Consider the following 13,136-nt stretch of genomic DNA (forward strand, 5'->3'; position numbering starts at 1 on the left):
CCCAGATTGAAGGACTACCATTCTTTCATCAAGGGTATATACGATAACTGTGCTGTCCTCCTACAACATTCAAACAAATTCAAAGTCAGTTTGTAGGAAAACAGAGAGGTGTATCTACATTGTGTCACAATTTAAGAAGTGTGTTTCCCCTTAGATTTTGCAGAAAACCCATGGTTACTGTCCTTTGGCTTTCTGAAAGGCATATTCCCTTTCAGCGTTTCAGTATAATTTATGATGATTTTCTAATTTGTAGGATGGAATGAATATGTGTATGTTCATGCAGAACATCTTAACCAGGCTCATGAGGTAGGTTCCGGCTTTACATTTCTGTTTTACAGTATTTCTAAAATGTGAAGACACTCAAATTGATGTACAATCAGCATTTTCAAAAATGGCATTGAATGTTTAGTGCTATTTGTAAGGCTGAAAACTTTTGTAAACAGGACAGTTGGTTCCACTTACAGACACATCTAGCAACTAGAATGCTTGAGTTACAGATTTTTGCAGAACCCTTGAGAGGAATAAAATGCTAGAAAGTAAAAGGTATTGAAGATGTTTTTGAAAGATGTAGTGGGTCAGTAATCTTTCCAAAAGGGCATGAAATATCACCCACAAGTTACGCAGGGACATAGGAGGAACATGTAAAAAGAAAGAGAATGTTAGTAAAATCCAGACCTGTTCTCGTCCCACCCTACTCCCCAGGTTCATTACTACCTCCTCAATAATTTTAAACTCATATTTCTCATGCACATGTGTTTTGTGGATTATTTTGAACCTTCAGTTCAATGTTGACATAACTGACCTGAGGAGTAGGAGATGAGATATTTTCTATACCTCACATTTAATCACATTCCAAATTATTTGAGTCATTTCTCTAACAGACTGTAGATTTATTGCTTGCAAGTATTTGGTCAGATGTATAAAGAATCACTCTTCAAAAATAATGAGAAATAGAATGGCAGACTGAGGTGAACTAGAAAAGGGTACTCTAAAATGCTTGGGACCCAGAGGGTTTTTTTTTTATACTTTTAGATTTTGGAATATCTGTGTTTGCACATACATACATAATGAGATATCTTGGAGAAAGAACCTAAGTATAAATTCAAAATTCATTTATGTTTCATAGACTTTACACACATACCTGAAAGTAATTATATACAATACTTTAAATCATTTTGTGATGTGATGTGATGTGATGCAAGGTTTGTGTACCCAGCAAGCCATTTTGTCATTATCTCAGCTATCCATGTGGGCAATTTTGGATTTGGACTATTTCAGATTTTGGAATTCAAAATAAGGGATGCTCAACCTCTCAGAGATTACCTAGTCCAACCCCAGGTCAGTACAGAAAGTCCACTGTTATAGCATCCGTATTTAGTAACCATCTTTACTTAAAAACATTAAAGCCCCTAACTTTCTGAGGAAAGACATGCCCAACACCTCCAACTTTTCTTCATTGGTTAATGTTCCCTTTGGATCTTCATCCTAACAAAATATAGTTTGATATTCTTGCCTTTTACCTATTATGATTTGGACTCTATAATTCCATTAAGGCAACCTAGAATCATATTCACATTTTAGCTGCCATTTTCCACTGCCAGCTCATGTTAAATTTGTGGTCTTCTAACTTCTTTAGCTCCTTTTTACACAGATCGCTGTCAAGCCAGGTATTACTAGGCCTGGATTTATTTGTATATTATTTATCTGCTATAAATGCAGAACTTTTCTTAAAATCCATTTTGTTAGGTCTTTTTCTTCATCCTGACAAGCTTGTCTTGAATCATGTTTGGCTTTTAGCAACCCAGTTGGCTTAGGAACATTTTTTTCTAATTCTTTGTGCAAACGGTTTATAACGGTTATTTATAAAGATGTTGAACAAAACTATGCCCACAGCATCCCTTTTGTCATTTAGCAAGTTGATGATAATTCATAGTTCACCAGCTTGCCAAAATGAATATTGTGAGGCATTTGTGCATATTTGGATATTGAGTAAACTTTACAATTTTCCCAAAAAAGTGCTATTGTCAGGCTTAAAATTGTTATCCTAAAATGTTCATGTATTGGTTCCCCGAATTGTAAAACTGTAAAAGTGAGCACATGCAGGTGTGAATGGGTGTTACTAACATGTTTGTTGATCAGTTCCATAGTTTCTTATAAATGGAGGGTTTTTTTCCCCCATCAGTTTAATATACAGAAGAAGCCAAACCTTAGGCCTCTTCTAAGGAACTATTTTTGTCCTGGAAAACAAAGCTTATGCCTATTGTTATACACATTCTACAATGCTTGCTCTGCATCTTTCTTGTAACCATTTTTAACCCGCAGGGACTCAGATTGGCAGAAAGTGTGAAAGTTAGATCGCCAGACTGTGAAATTAGTACAGCATTTGGTCTTAGGGCTGTTAAATATTCCCAGCCATATTCACTTTGCACCTTGAATGACATTTTCAGAGATTTTTTAACTCAGGGACTTCATGGATATTGCTTACTGCAAATGCAGCTCATACCATCCTTGAAGGTTGACATAATTAATGGGACTTTCTCATAACTTATAAAAATAAAGATAATGTTTTCTGAACTTTGTGAGAAGGGAAAGGCAAGTGAAATTTCAGTGGTAGTATTGCACTTCAACTTCAAAGATGTCTTCTGGATTCTACACTGTTTACTTGGTTACAGTGATTCTTTAACAGTTTTGGGCATAAATAGGGTGAATAATTCCCAGTTTAAAAGGGACAGAGGTAGTTTTAAAAACAAAGATGCCATAATCCACGTTGTTGTATGTATTTCCAATGTATGTTGACCATATCATGGGGTTTATTAGGGCTGAGTGTGTGACTTGTCCAAGGTCACCCAGTGGATTTTCATGGCTGAACAGGGAATCAAACCCTGTTTTCAAAAGTTATAGTTCAATTCTCAAACTATTATGCCATGCTAAATAAGCCTAAAATAATTCAATCTCTTGTGTGACAGTATTGAACTTCTTGCTGACCCAAGTTCTTCAATGTATATGTATTTAGTAGTGTGGTATTTAGTTTTTGCAAAGTAAATATTGACCCTGATTTGCAAATAAAAAAACCTTCTTACTATTTATCTCTGCTGATTGCCTTTATGTTTGCAATTTCAAAAAATATTTGTCCTCTTGATTTCTTCCTTGGGATAGGTTACCTTTAATTACAGTTGCATTGATTCAAGGGAAAGCTCTTGGAGGAGGAGCAGAACTGACCACTGCATGTGACTTCAGGTGAGATTAAATGCACCACTGAATAGACACAGACCCTATGCAGACCCTATTTTCATTTGGGATTTCACCCTGAGGAAGAGTGGCAGTGGGTCTCCTTTACTGGGATGCTCATAAAGCCACACAAAAACTTCAGTTGGAATAAAACAGGAAAATGTTGTTTATTTTGAACAGCCAATAAGCTTAATGGTTGCAGCACTTGTCAGGCTTTTATTCAGTACAGAGGTTGGTACTTATATTCTTGAATTTCTTTAAACAAAGTTCCCCACACAGAAATACAAACAGGAATCTTTTAAAACCTTTTAAAATATTCCGTCCTTCCTTCTTTCCTTCACAGCACTCTAAACACTATAGAGGCCTAATAACTATTATTCCTCAAAGAGGTTTCTTTCTTAAAACCCAAAACAGTCCCCCAAATCCTTCCTTCTGCCCTTCCTCCTCTTCAGACTCCTAGCTCCTTCTTCAATAAAACCCTAACTCCTTCTTCTTCCATCCAAATCTCCAAACTGCATTAAAATAGCTGCTTTCTTTCTTCTCTTTGCCTCTGGCTCCACCCATCTCCAGCTACTGAGTTTTTCCTATCAGCCAATCAGACTGCACTTCTGCCTTAGAGACAGCCTGATTGCTCCACCTCTGAGCTCTGCTTAGCTTCAGCAAGCTGCGCCTGACTTCTTCTCCACCCATGAGCTCTGCTTAGTTTCAGTAAGCTGGGCTTGGCTTCTGCCTTTCACACCAACCCTTTACACACCTTCAGGGTAGGCCAATCCGTTACAAGCAATTAACATTTTAAATAAATTATAATAAAATAACTAAAACAAATGATAAGTTCTGACTAAAGAAACCAGGAAATCCTGCTTGTGATTGAATTCGGCAATGACTCTGATCTTGATATGCAACCTGTGCCCCTTGAGTTTTTCCTCCTATTTTGCAAAAGAGTGAGATCAGTCTTCCTAATTTTTTGAAGAAGATAAATTGCTGTTTCCATTAGTTATAAATCTGCATTTGTGAGAGTAGTATCTTTGTCTTTTCCTTTAAATTTGAATGAGTCATTGTGAATCATTGCCTGAGTATCGGAAACTAGATCTCTTTTAAAAACCTGATATAGAGGCCTCAATTCTCTCTTAGAGCATGCTTCTAGTCAAGATACAGATATCTTCTAGCTACACAGGTAGAACAGGTCTTCTTACTCCCCTGAGTCTGTCTACTAGGGACAAATAGGAAATCTGTTTCAAATCTCACAATTGACTTTCAGCTTTCTGAATTGGGGGAAACGTGCCAAACGTACATCGCATCACGTTTCTTGTCCTACTGTTGGACATGCTCTGCCAAAAACTGTCAATAGATGTGTGCCATCATTCACAGGATGATATCTGTCTGTGGTGTTGTGAGTGTCCCCACAAGATGTTGGTCGTCATTTCTCTGCAGACTGCCCCAGTTATTTACTGCTGCTAGCTCCTGTTTACAGGCAGTAGTAATACTCTGTTCTCTGCATGCTGACCTACGTACAGTCAGCCTTCGGTGTCCATGGAGTCCACCAGTGATGGCTTGAATTTATTTAAAAACATCTAAAAAGCAAATCTTTACTTTGCCATTATATATAAGAGACACCATTTTACTATTCCATTGTATATAATGGGACTTGCATATCCATGGGGAGTCCAGAACCAAACCCCAGCAGATACCAAGAACACACTGTATTTCATATCTAGTATTAGGAGTGAGATGTACTGATCTTAGAATCTATAATTGAAATAATAAACTCAGATTTCCTTATTTATTGAACATAGCATCTAGAGGCCCTTCCATACAGCCATATAACCCAGAATATCAAGACCGATAATCCACAACATCTGGGATGTGGTCCCCAGTATTCTACCTAATGAGTTTCCAGGCTGAAATTTTCCTAATTTCTACTGTAGTGGAATTGATGCATCACGTTTCGTCTATGAATCTCCTTTTGTGTCAGAAACATGCTCTCATGTTCAGACCTAAAGCTACTTATCCTATGTGCTTCAGCAGATAACATAGGCCCAAAACATCCATGTCAAAAAAGTCTGAAATAAATGTAATTTTTAAAAAAACAGTACTCAAATCCCTGGTCCCCATTTGAATGTGCACTGCTGAAAGCCAGCGATAAACCTCTATAATCTCCATAAATGTATTGAGGCTTTCCCAGAGTTTCAGAGCTATGGTGGAATCTCTGAGAAATACTTTGGCATTTGATGCTAGTACATGGAAAGTATTTAAACACCTGACTTGATTTTAAGGGTGATAGGAGTTTATATCTTGAATCTACTGGTTAATCCCAACTTAGAATCAGGAATCTGCTATTAAATCAATCGGAACTTATGTATGTTTCATTTATTTTAACGGGTTTACTATAATTGGAACTAACAATTAGATTTAGTGTATACAATGTTTTGCTGATTTAAGAGGAAAGCTGCATGGAGAATCAGTGTCTTCCTAATGAATTTTCACTATCAACTGAAAGTTTTGTGGATATATAGACTATGTTGGATAATATTCCTAAAACCAAATGTATTGTTTCATGAAATATCACATGGATATATTTTGGAGCATGTAGTACCATCATTTATTATCTTTACCGATATTCAGGTTTTTGTGTATCTCATTATATTTTTTTTGTTTGCTGATATTTTGGGAATATAAATGAAGATGTTCATGCCAGTCCTTTCTGTGCATTTTGTTAGAGTTCATTAATATGGTGCCTCTTTATGGTGATATTTGTCTTAGGCTACTGTTTCCCCACCTGCATAACCTCTTTTGAATGGGAAGTGCTTGGCTCATATCCCAGCAACCAAAGCTCAGACTACAAGCTATAAATGTCAGGTCTTTGTATTTTAAAATCTGTGTAATTAGATAGTAGACATAATATAAATTTTGACAGACAGCCCTAATTAAGATATTTGGCTCGAAACAAGGTGAAATCAGAAGAGCCCAGTGCAGAAATGGCTCTTCAGTTGTTCAAAAAAAATTGTAAAATAGTATACGTTGGTTATGCAGTTTGGATATTGCTGTATAATTACAGTCACGAAACACTTATCATTAGGAACATGCCTGAGGTGAGAAGCTTTACTTTGATATCACATGTTTTATTCTTCTAGCTGAAGATTTGGCTTCGACTTCAATTGGGATAAAGAGCACTCAGCATTACTAGCAGCAACATTGCAATGGCAAGAATAGGGCCATTGTAGAGTATGTCTCGTTGTTATGTTTGTTTTAATAGAATGATTTTCTCTTCAAGAACATAACTAAGTTATGTTGGATCAAACCAAAGATGAACTACACATTCATGTCACAATGGTTAAACAAATGCCTATGTGATCCTATTGTGCTCTCCAGCAACTGCAGTACAAAGGAATATGACTTTGATACAGCATAGTCCCAGGGGTTCCATCTCAGTACTTCAGTATTTTAGAAGAAAGAAGCCATGTCTATGAAACAGTGCTAGCGCTAGCAGAGCTGGCTCCATCCTTTCATAGATTCTTGGAAATGGAAGAGTGGGATTTGTGGGACATTTACTAACATAGCTGTCCAAGGCCATTACTCCCTTAGGAAACTTGCTTCTGTTATCTGTATATCTCATCTATATGCAAGTGTCTCCATGCCAACCATAGTAGTGCTTCTCAACATACCAATGGTTTTGAGTACTGTTCAGTCTAGGCTTGCTGAGCGAGGCTTAGAGGCCTGACCAGAATAGCAACTGAAGGGTGTTTGAATTTTCCAGCAATGAGAGGAAAGTAGTCAATATTAATTCTGGGAAACAGTGGCCAAGCCGAGTGCAGCATAACCTGACACATCTTTTGTGGCAGCTTAACTTAAACAAAGCACTCAGGAAAGTATTGACCCTAAAATAGCATTGAAATGGCTAGTACAGTGAATTGAGGGGGGGAGGGGGCTAAGAATGGGGGGGGTACAAAATAAAAACAAGAGCCACAATGTAAGCCATTACAGCGATAGTATTTGTGAATTCTAGATGTGCCCTTTCTGTTGAGACTTCACAAAAAGAGAAGACATTGGGGGCAGCTGAGGTAATTTTAGTATCTAGGATTTTCCATATCCAAGACTTCATTGAGCTTGAAAATGTAGCAGGCAATTTTGAACTAGAAATTAATTCTTCTTTATTTGGACCACAGAACTGTAGGTGTGCAGAATAAACTCGGATGTAAGAGAGAAGGGTAAGGGATGGAAAAGAGAGTGTTAAGGAATGTGAGTGGAATTTAGGACATGTGGCACAAGCATATGGTTTCATAACACTGCCCCTCTTCTCTTCCCACTCAACCACACCTTCCTTGCTCTCCCATTAATAAACAACATAGCTGTGGCAGACAAGATGATTCTATTTTTTTGTTCACCTATGAGAACCAAAGCAGCCTTTTCAAATCATTGCCCTTTCAGCCTATTTTGATTTTAACCATATAACAATAAAGAAAACACAATGTTTATCTTAAAGTAGTGTTATTAATCTGTTTATTTCTTCAGTCAAAAGCAGGACTTAGATGGGAAAAAATGTTTTTAATTTTTTTAATGTATTTGCCTTTATTTAGTGGTCTTTCTTTGGCCTAAATTTCATGCAGAGCATTTGCATATTCATGAGTTTTTGAAAAATGCAAGCTGACAGATACTGCTTCAAGCTTGACACAGTGTGTTTGTGCAAACCATTGATATCTCTGAAGCCAGAGAACAGGATGGAAAACAAAGCTTATCCCCCAATATGTGGAGGTTAGTGGGTGGTTTTGGTCTCTCTTCTTTTGAGTCTTCTAGTGGTCAGTTCTACGCCTTACCTTGAATCTGTGTTGCCCAACAGAGATCTGTGTGTCATTTTGGAACATTTTCAAGATGCAAGAGTAAAGTGTTCAAAATACAGATCACATTATAGCCAGTCCACAAGTTACGAACATAATAGGCTCTGCAGGTTTGTTCTTAAGTTAAATTTGAAAAAAATTGGCTTGTTGTGGAAACAAGGATTGGTTGATAAAGCTTCAGCTGAGAAATCTTTTCCCCACGTAATTCTTACAGGAGTGACTTTCTCTTCCTGGGGGTAGATTTCTCTCACTTCCTGTTGTTGCACCCCCATTCCTAACTATGAGTCGTTTGTAAGTCTGATGTTTGTAACTTGGGGATTGCTTGTACTTTCTTATTAAGTTCATGGTGTGCCCATGACCCAACTTCAGTCCTGAAGAAACTAACTTCCACAATCACATCTTTTGATTAGATAATTTAACACATATTCAAATAGTATCATGGAAAGTGGGGAATCTTCTTTGCACGGCTATCTTTTTTGAGCCACCTGTAAACTGAACTGCACCCATAAGATTCTCTTGGTGGAGAGAGGATATTTTATCTGTGCACACTGAAAAGCAGCTCTGAAGGATCAGCAGCAAATGTGAGAGATGGTGCAGAAGGCTGCAGGGAAGGATACATGGAAAAGGTCTCTTTCCCTTTCCTTTTTCCAACAAAGGGAATCTGTACTGTAAAGTTATTTCCATTTGTGGAAAGGTATGTTTGGATGCAATTTATTATGTGTATCTTAACTGCATACAGGTCAAGTTCTACCATGCTGTAAACAATGCAAGTGAAATCTCTAGACCAGCAGCAGCAGCAGCAGCAGCAAGCAATATGCTTTGAATTGTTTAATTACTTGCATTTTTTTCTATTTGTTAAAGAAGTACCTGTCTATGAAGAACAGTATTCCATAAAAATCTGGATATCTAAAAATAGTTTGATGCAGAAACCTCAGTGCTGGAAATCAGTTTGTGGAAGGCAGGTTTATCCTAATTTCTTTTAAAGCACTCCCTTTTCAGGATGTTATAAAATGTCTTTGATTACACTCAGCCTAACCTAAGAGAGAGGCTCTGCTCATTATTCTGCTTACTCAGCAGAAGTCTATGTATGGACAGTACCTATGCAGGGGTAGCTCCATAACTGTAGAACATCCTGCTTGTTAGACAAGTTAAACTAATTTCTGGTAGCTTTGGCAATTCAGTTGTTTTGGGGAAAAAAATGTTTGCACACATTTTAATAGCTCAGTTGCCGCTAAGAAGTGTGAAGTTTTGCTTGTCATACGTTGTATACTCACCACCCTACACCTATGGCAGCATCTCCTAATCTCCACATTGTGTGAATGATCCCCACCACAATCATATACTTTCTTCCTCCTTCATAACGATATCCTTACAATTTCCAGTAAACATACTTTTCTGTCTACTTCTCTCTTCACACTCCATCTGTCTTTGTCACTTTTCCACAACCCTGCATTTCTTTCCTTATCTATGCTGCTTTTTTCCTCTATCCTCCGTAAAGCACTTTTTGGCAAGGGTTTATCTCTGCAAACACAATACAAGATAAGGAAGATTTAAAGATGTTGGAAGAGATGTAACTGCAGACCAATAGCTGTTGGCAAACGACTTACTGTGGGATACCTATTCAAGTCATCGGCCTTTGCCCAAAAAAGATAGAGATATCATTAGCATCCTTTAGTTTTATCCTCCAGTCCAGTATTACATTTAGGAATGTGCAGAGTACTGTGGTCCCTGTGCTTTCTTCAGTACAATAAAGAATGGGAGTATTTTCATGAGATGCAACAAAATGCAACATCCTCCCTTTACTGGCAATTAAGCATTCCCTGCTACACTGCTGTAATATCGAATTAAATCCCCAATTCTGCTCTTGGCCAAATCTGTATTTTCTGTGCCATTGTTCCATGTCCAAATACTGCAAGCTGTCTGATTTGTTCTCTAAAATGCCATTCTCTTGATCTTGTCTAAATTACAAAACTGTCTTTGACTTTCTCTTTTCACACAAAGCACATGAAAAATTGGCTTTCTTTTCAGTGCTCTAATCACTATCTGGACCAGTTTCAAGCAGACTTGAGCCAAAAAAACTCAATAACCTTCAGCTCTTTGCGTTACATCATGTATTTTATCATACCCGTTATTTTACTGCAATGTATTTTCATTCTACAAAATGTACTTTTCTGCATGTTCCCCTTCTGGGTTCCAAATCTTCCCCTATTAAAACTTCTCCATAATCAGCTGCAAAATATCTGCAGAACTCTCTTTCCCCACAAATAAGTCTTTACATTCTGGCAGTGTACGCTGCCCAAACAGCATAGCCATTGTTACAGAAAGCTCTTGAAATGTCATTGGTTTATAATCCTGGGCAGTAGATAGAATATTGATGCAATCATACTTTAAGTAGATAAACTGAAATCGATGTTCTGTGCCTTAACCTAATGGTTATAAGAGCTCAAGAAAACAAAAGAGAACAATGGCTGGCATCCTGTTCAGAAGTTACAAGATTGGAATTCATGTTTAGGCTGCTAATGCCTGAATGTGACCCTCAAAAACTTACCTTTTGAGATTTTTGAAGTTCTCTCTTGGTCACATTGAGAAGTACCTTCCAGCTGCCTGTTCTCAATGCATCTCTTTGACTGAGATATCAGTGGAGGGTCAGCTAATGGCATGATGATTGCAAGTATAGGTAAGTTATGCACCTGTATTTGGATGGGTCCTAGCTCTGCCAGTTATGGAGGTCCCATGCTAATACCAGACTTAATACACATATTATAGCCTGAACACATACGTTGTTTCTTTATCTGAATAAAATCCAAGCTGATGCTATTGAAAAAGATTTTCTCTTGCCCAATATTATGTCCACTGAATTGACCCAATTTCTGAATTGGAATACCAATGTTATACCTAAATATGAATGTTTGAACACACTGTATTAAGGGATTTTGGATTATTTTTACACAATCCATTTGTTTTGGACAAAATAAACTGAAAATCACTTCCTGGGTGTGCTTGATTAGCCTCCTGACATTAGAAAATGTGTACTGTCTGCAAGTCTTGCGGCCCAGAATTGTGCTTTGCATAGAAATGAAGCAGAGGACTGAGAAGGCCTGACTGCTAAGCTTCAGTATAAATTAACAACAGAATACTTATTTCTCACTGACAGGTTAATGACCCCGGAGAGCGAAATGAGATTTGTCCACAAGCACATGGGCTTAGTGCCAGGCTGGGGGGGAGCTGCCAGGCTCGTCCAAATCCTTGGCAGCAGCCCTGCCCTCCGGTTGCTTAGTGGGGCTGAGAAAGTGGATGCCGAGATGGCCCTTCGCCTTGGCCTGATAGAAGCCGTGCTGCCCTCATCAGAGGAACCCAGAACTTTACAAGAAGCACACACCTGGCTCAATCTGTATACTAAGGGTCCGCCAGAAGTAATTCGGGCTGTGAAGAAAGTCATTTCAGCAGGAAGGGAGCTACAGTTAGAAGCTGCCTTAAGGACAGAAAAAGAGATTTTTGGAACTGTTTGGGGTGGTCCTGCCAATTTGCATGCCTTGGCTCAGAGAACAAAACATAAATGAGTAATGTGTAAAATAAATGGTTCTTTTGCAAATAGTTTCTGCCAAACAGATTTGTGCGAAACCATTATGAAGGTTTATTACCTCAGTAGACATTAAACTTTCTGGGACATCTGCCCCATACCTGCGTTCAATAATGTAGCATCTGTTGGTACCACAAGTGGGCATCTAGCATTGCCACTTTAAAAAAATCCTTTTTACCAGGCAAAGCAGAGCACGTTTTGTTTACCCATCTTACTTTCACTTCCCGTCTCTACTTTTTTTGCTGGCATGCCCACCCAGCCAGGCAACTATAGGTTTTAGGTAAATTAGAATAATTCTGCTACCCTGGGAATGGGGGAAGATCCCAGGCAGCAGATTGAAGGGTTGCATTTGTGGTCTTATGAGTAGGAGGGACCAGGGGCTTATATTCCACATTTATGTATGCATGTTTGTGGGGCTTTATCAGATGCATAGGTACTGTCTCTAGAGCCAGTTTTGGAGAAATGTCTGAGACTGCGATATTAGAATGTCTATCTTTGCTTGGTCATGGTAAGTTATTGAGTGACCTTGGGCAAGGCACTCTCTCAGCCTCAGAGGAAGGCGAGAGCAAATGCTGTCAAGAGAATCTTGTGACAGATTTGTCTTAGGGTTGCTATAAGTCAGAAATTGTTTAATGGTATACAAGGGCTTCTCTGCATATATGACTTGGGTATTTTAGAGTCCTTATAACCCAGAATTCTCCATTCCCCTCTAACCGTTTTGGAACTAATGTGAGGTATCCGAGACACATGACTTTGGGGAGTCACAACTCTTGAAAATGTAGCAGAGCAATGCCTGTCTCTACACAGTACAGGAAATTGCTGCTAGAAAGCAGATGATGTACAGGATAAGCATAGATCTACTTGTTAAAAATTAAGAATCCATATAAAATCCTGGGTAGTTAAAAACTCACCAAGGCAATTATATGATTGTACCCAAGATAGCTCCAAAGTGTTCATTTGTCCCTAAATTGCAAATATCTATTTTAATTATCTCTAAAATGGAGGTAAAGGAATTTTGGTTTTGAAAAATCCAGAAAGCAAATAATAATCCTCTGTAGGCTCCTAACATTTCACTTCCAGTAGTTTGCTGTATACTAGGGGTAGGAACTGTTCACATTTTTAACTATACTTCACTTCCAACACACTTCCATTTGGACAAGATGGAGTAGGCAAATCCCAATGAAATCCTACTTGCAGGTAAATATGCAGATGTATTTTGTATCTCAGATTGTCTCTTACCTGAAGATTTGGACATGGCAGTATTATTTTCATTTGTGTCACAGAGTATGGCTAGATCTTGTGAAATGTATATCTCCATAAAGATCTAATTCAAGTAAAAGAAGTTACTATTCGAGACACATTTTGTTGGTGATGTTTCCTGGCTCCAAGCTCTTTATGATAATTATGAACAAGTAGAAATGTTGATGTTGTATATACCATATTTTCCGGTGTATAAAACCACTGGGCGTATAAGATGACTCCCAACTTTCCCATTT

The 13,136-nt window shown here is 38.1% G+C and overlaps 1 protein-coding gene across 2 annotated transcripts in view; it reads left to right on the forward strand.

Annotated features, from left to right (window-relative positions):
• Window positions 1-12,994, forward strand: part of ECHDC1 (ethylmalonyl-CoA decarboxylase 1) — a 39,699-nt gene extending 26,705 nt beyond the window's left edge. For both annotated transcript variants that reach the window (XM_067466821.1, XM_060753308.2), the window contains 3 exons: window positions 254-306; window positions 3,157-3,237; window positions 11,215-12,994. In XM_067466821.1, the coding sequence (XP_067322922.1) occupies window positions 254-306; window positions 3,157-3,237; window positions 11,215-11,620 (540 nt within the window). In that variant the 3' untranslated portion in view covers window positions 11,621-12,994. The remainder of the gene's footprint in view (window positions 1-253; window positions 307-3,156; window positions 3,238-11,214) is intronic.
• Window positions 12,995-13,136: the final 142 nt, after the last annotated feature.

Source organism: Anolis sagrei, chromosome 1 (assembly GCF_037176765.1).
Source record: "Anolis sagrei isolate rAnoSag1 chromosome 1, rAnoSag1.mat, whole genome shotgun sequence".
NCBI lineage: Eukaryota > Metazoa > Chordata > Lepidosauria > Squamata > Dactyloidae > Anolis > Anolis sagrei.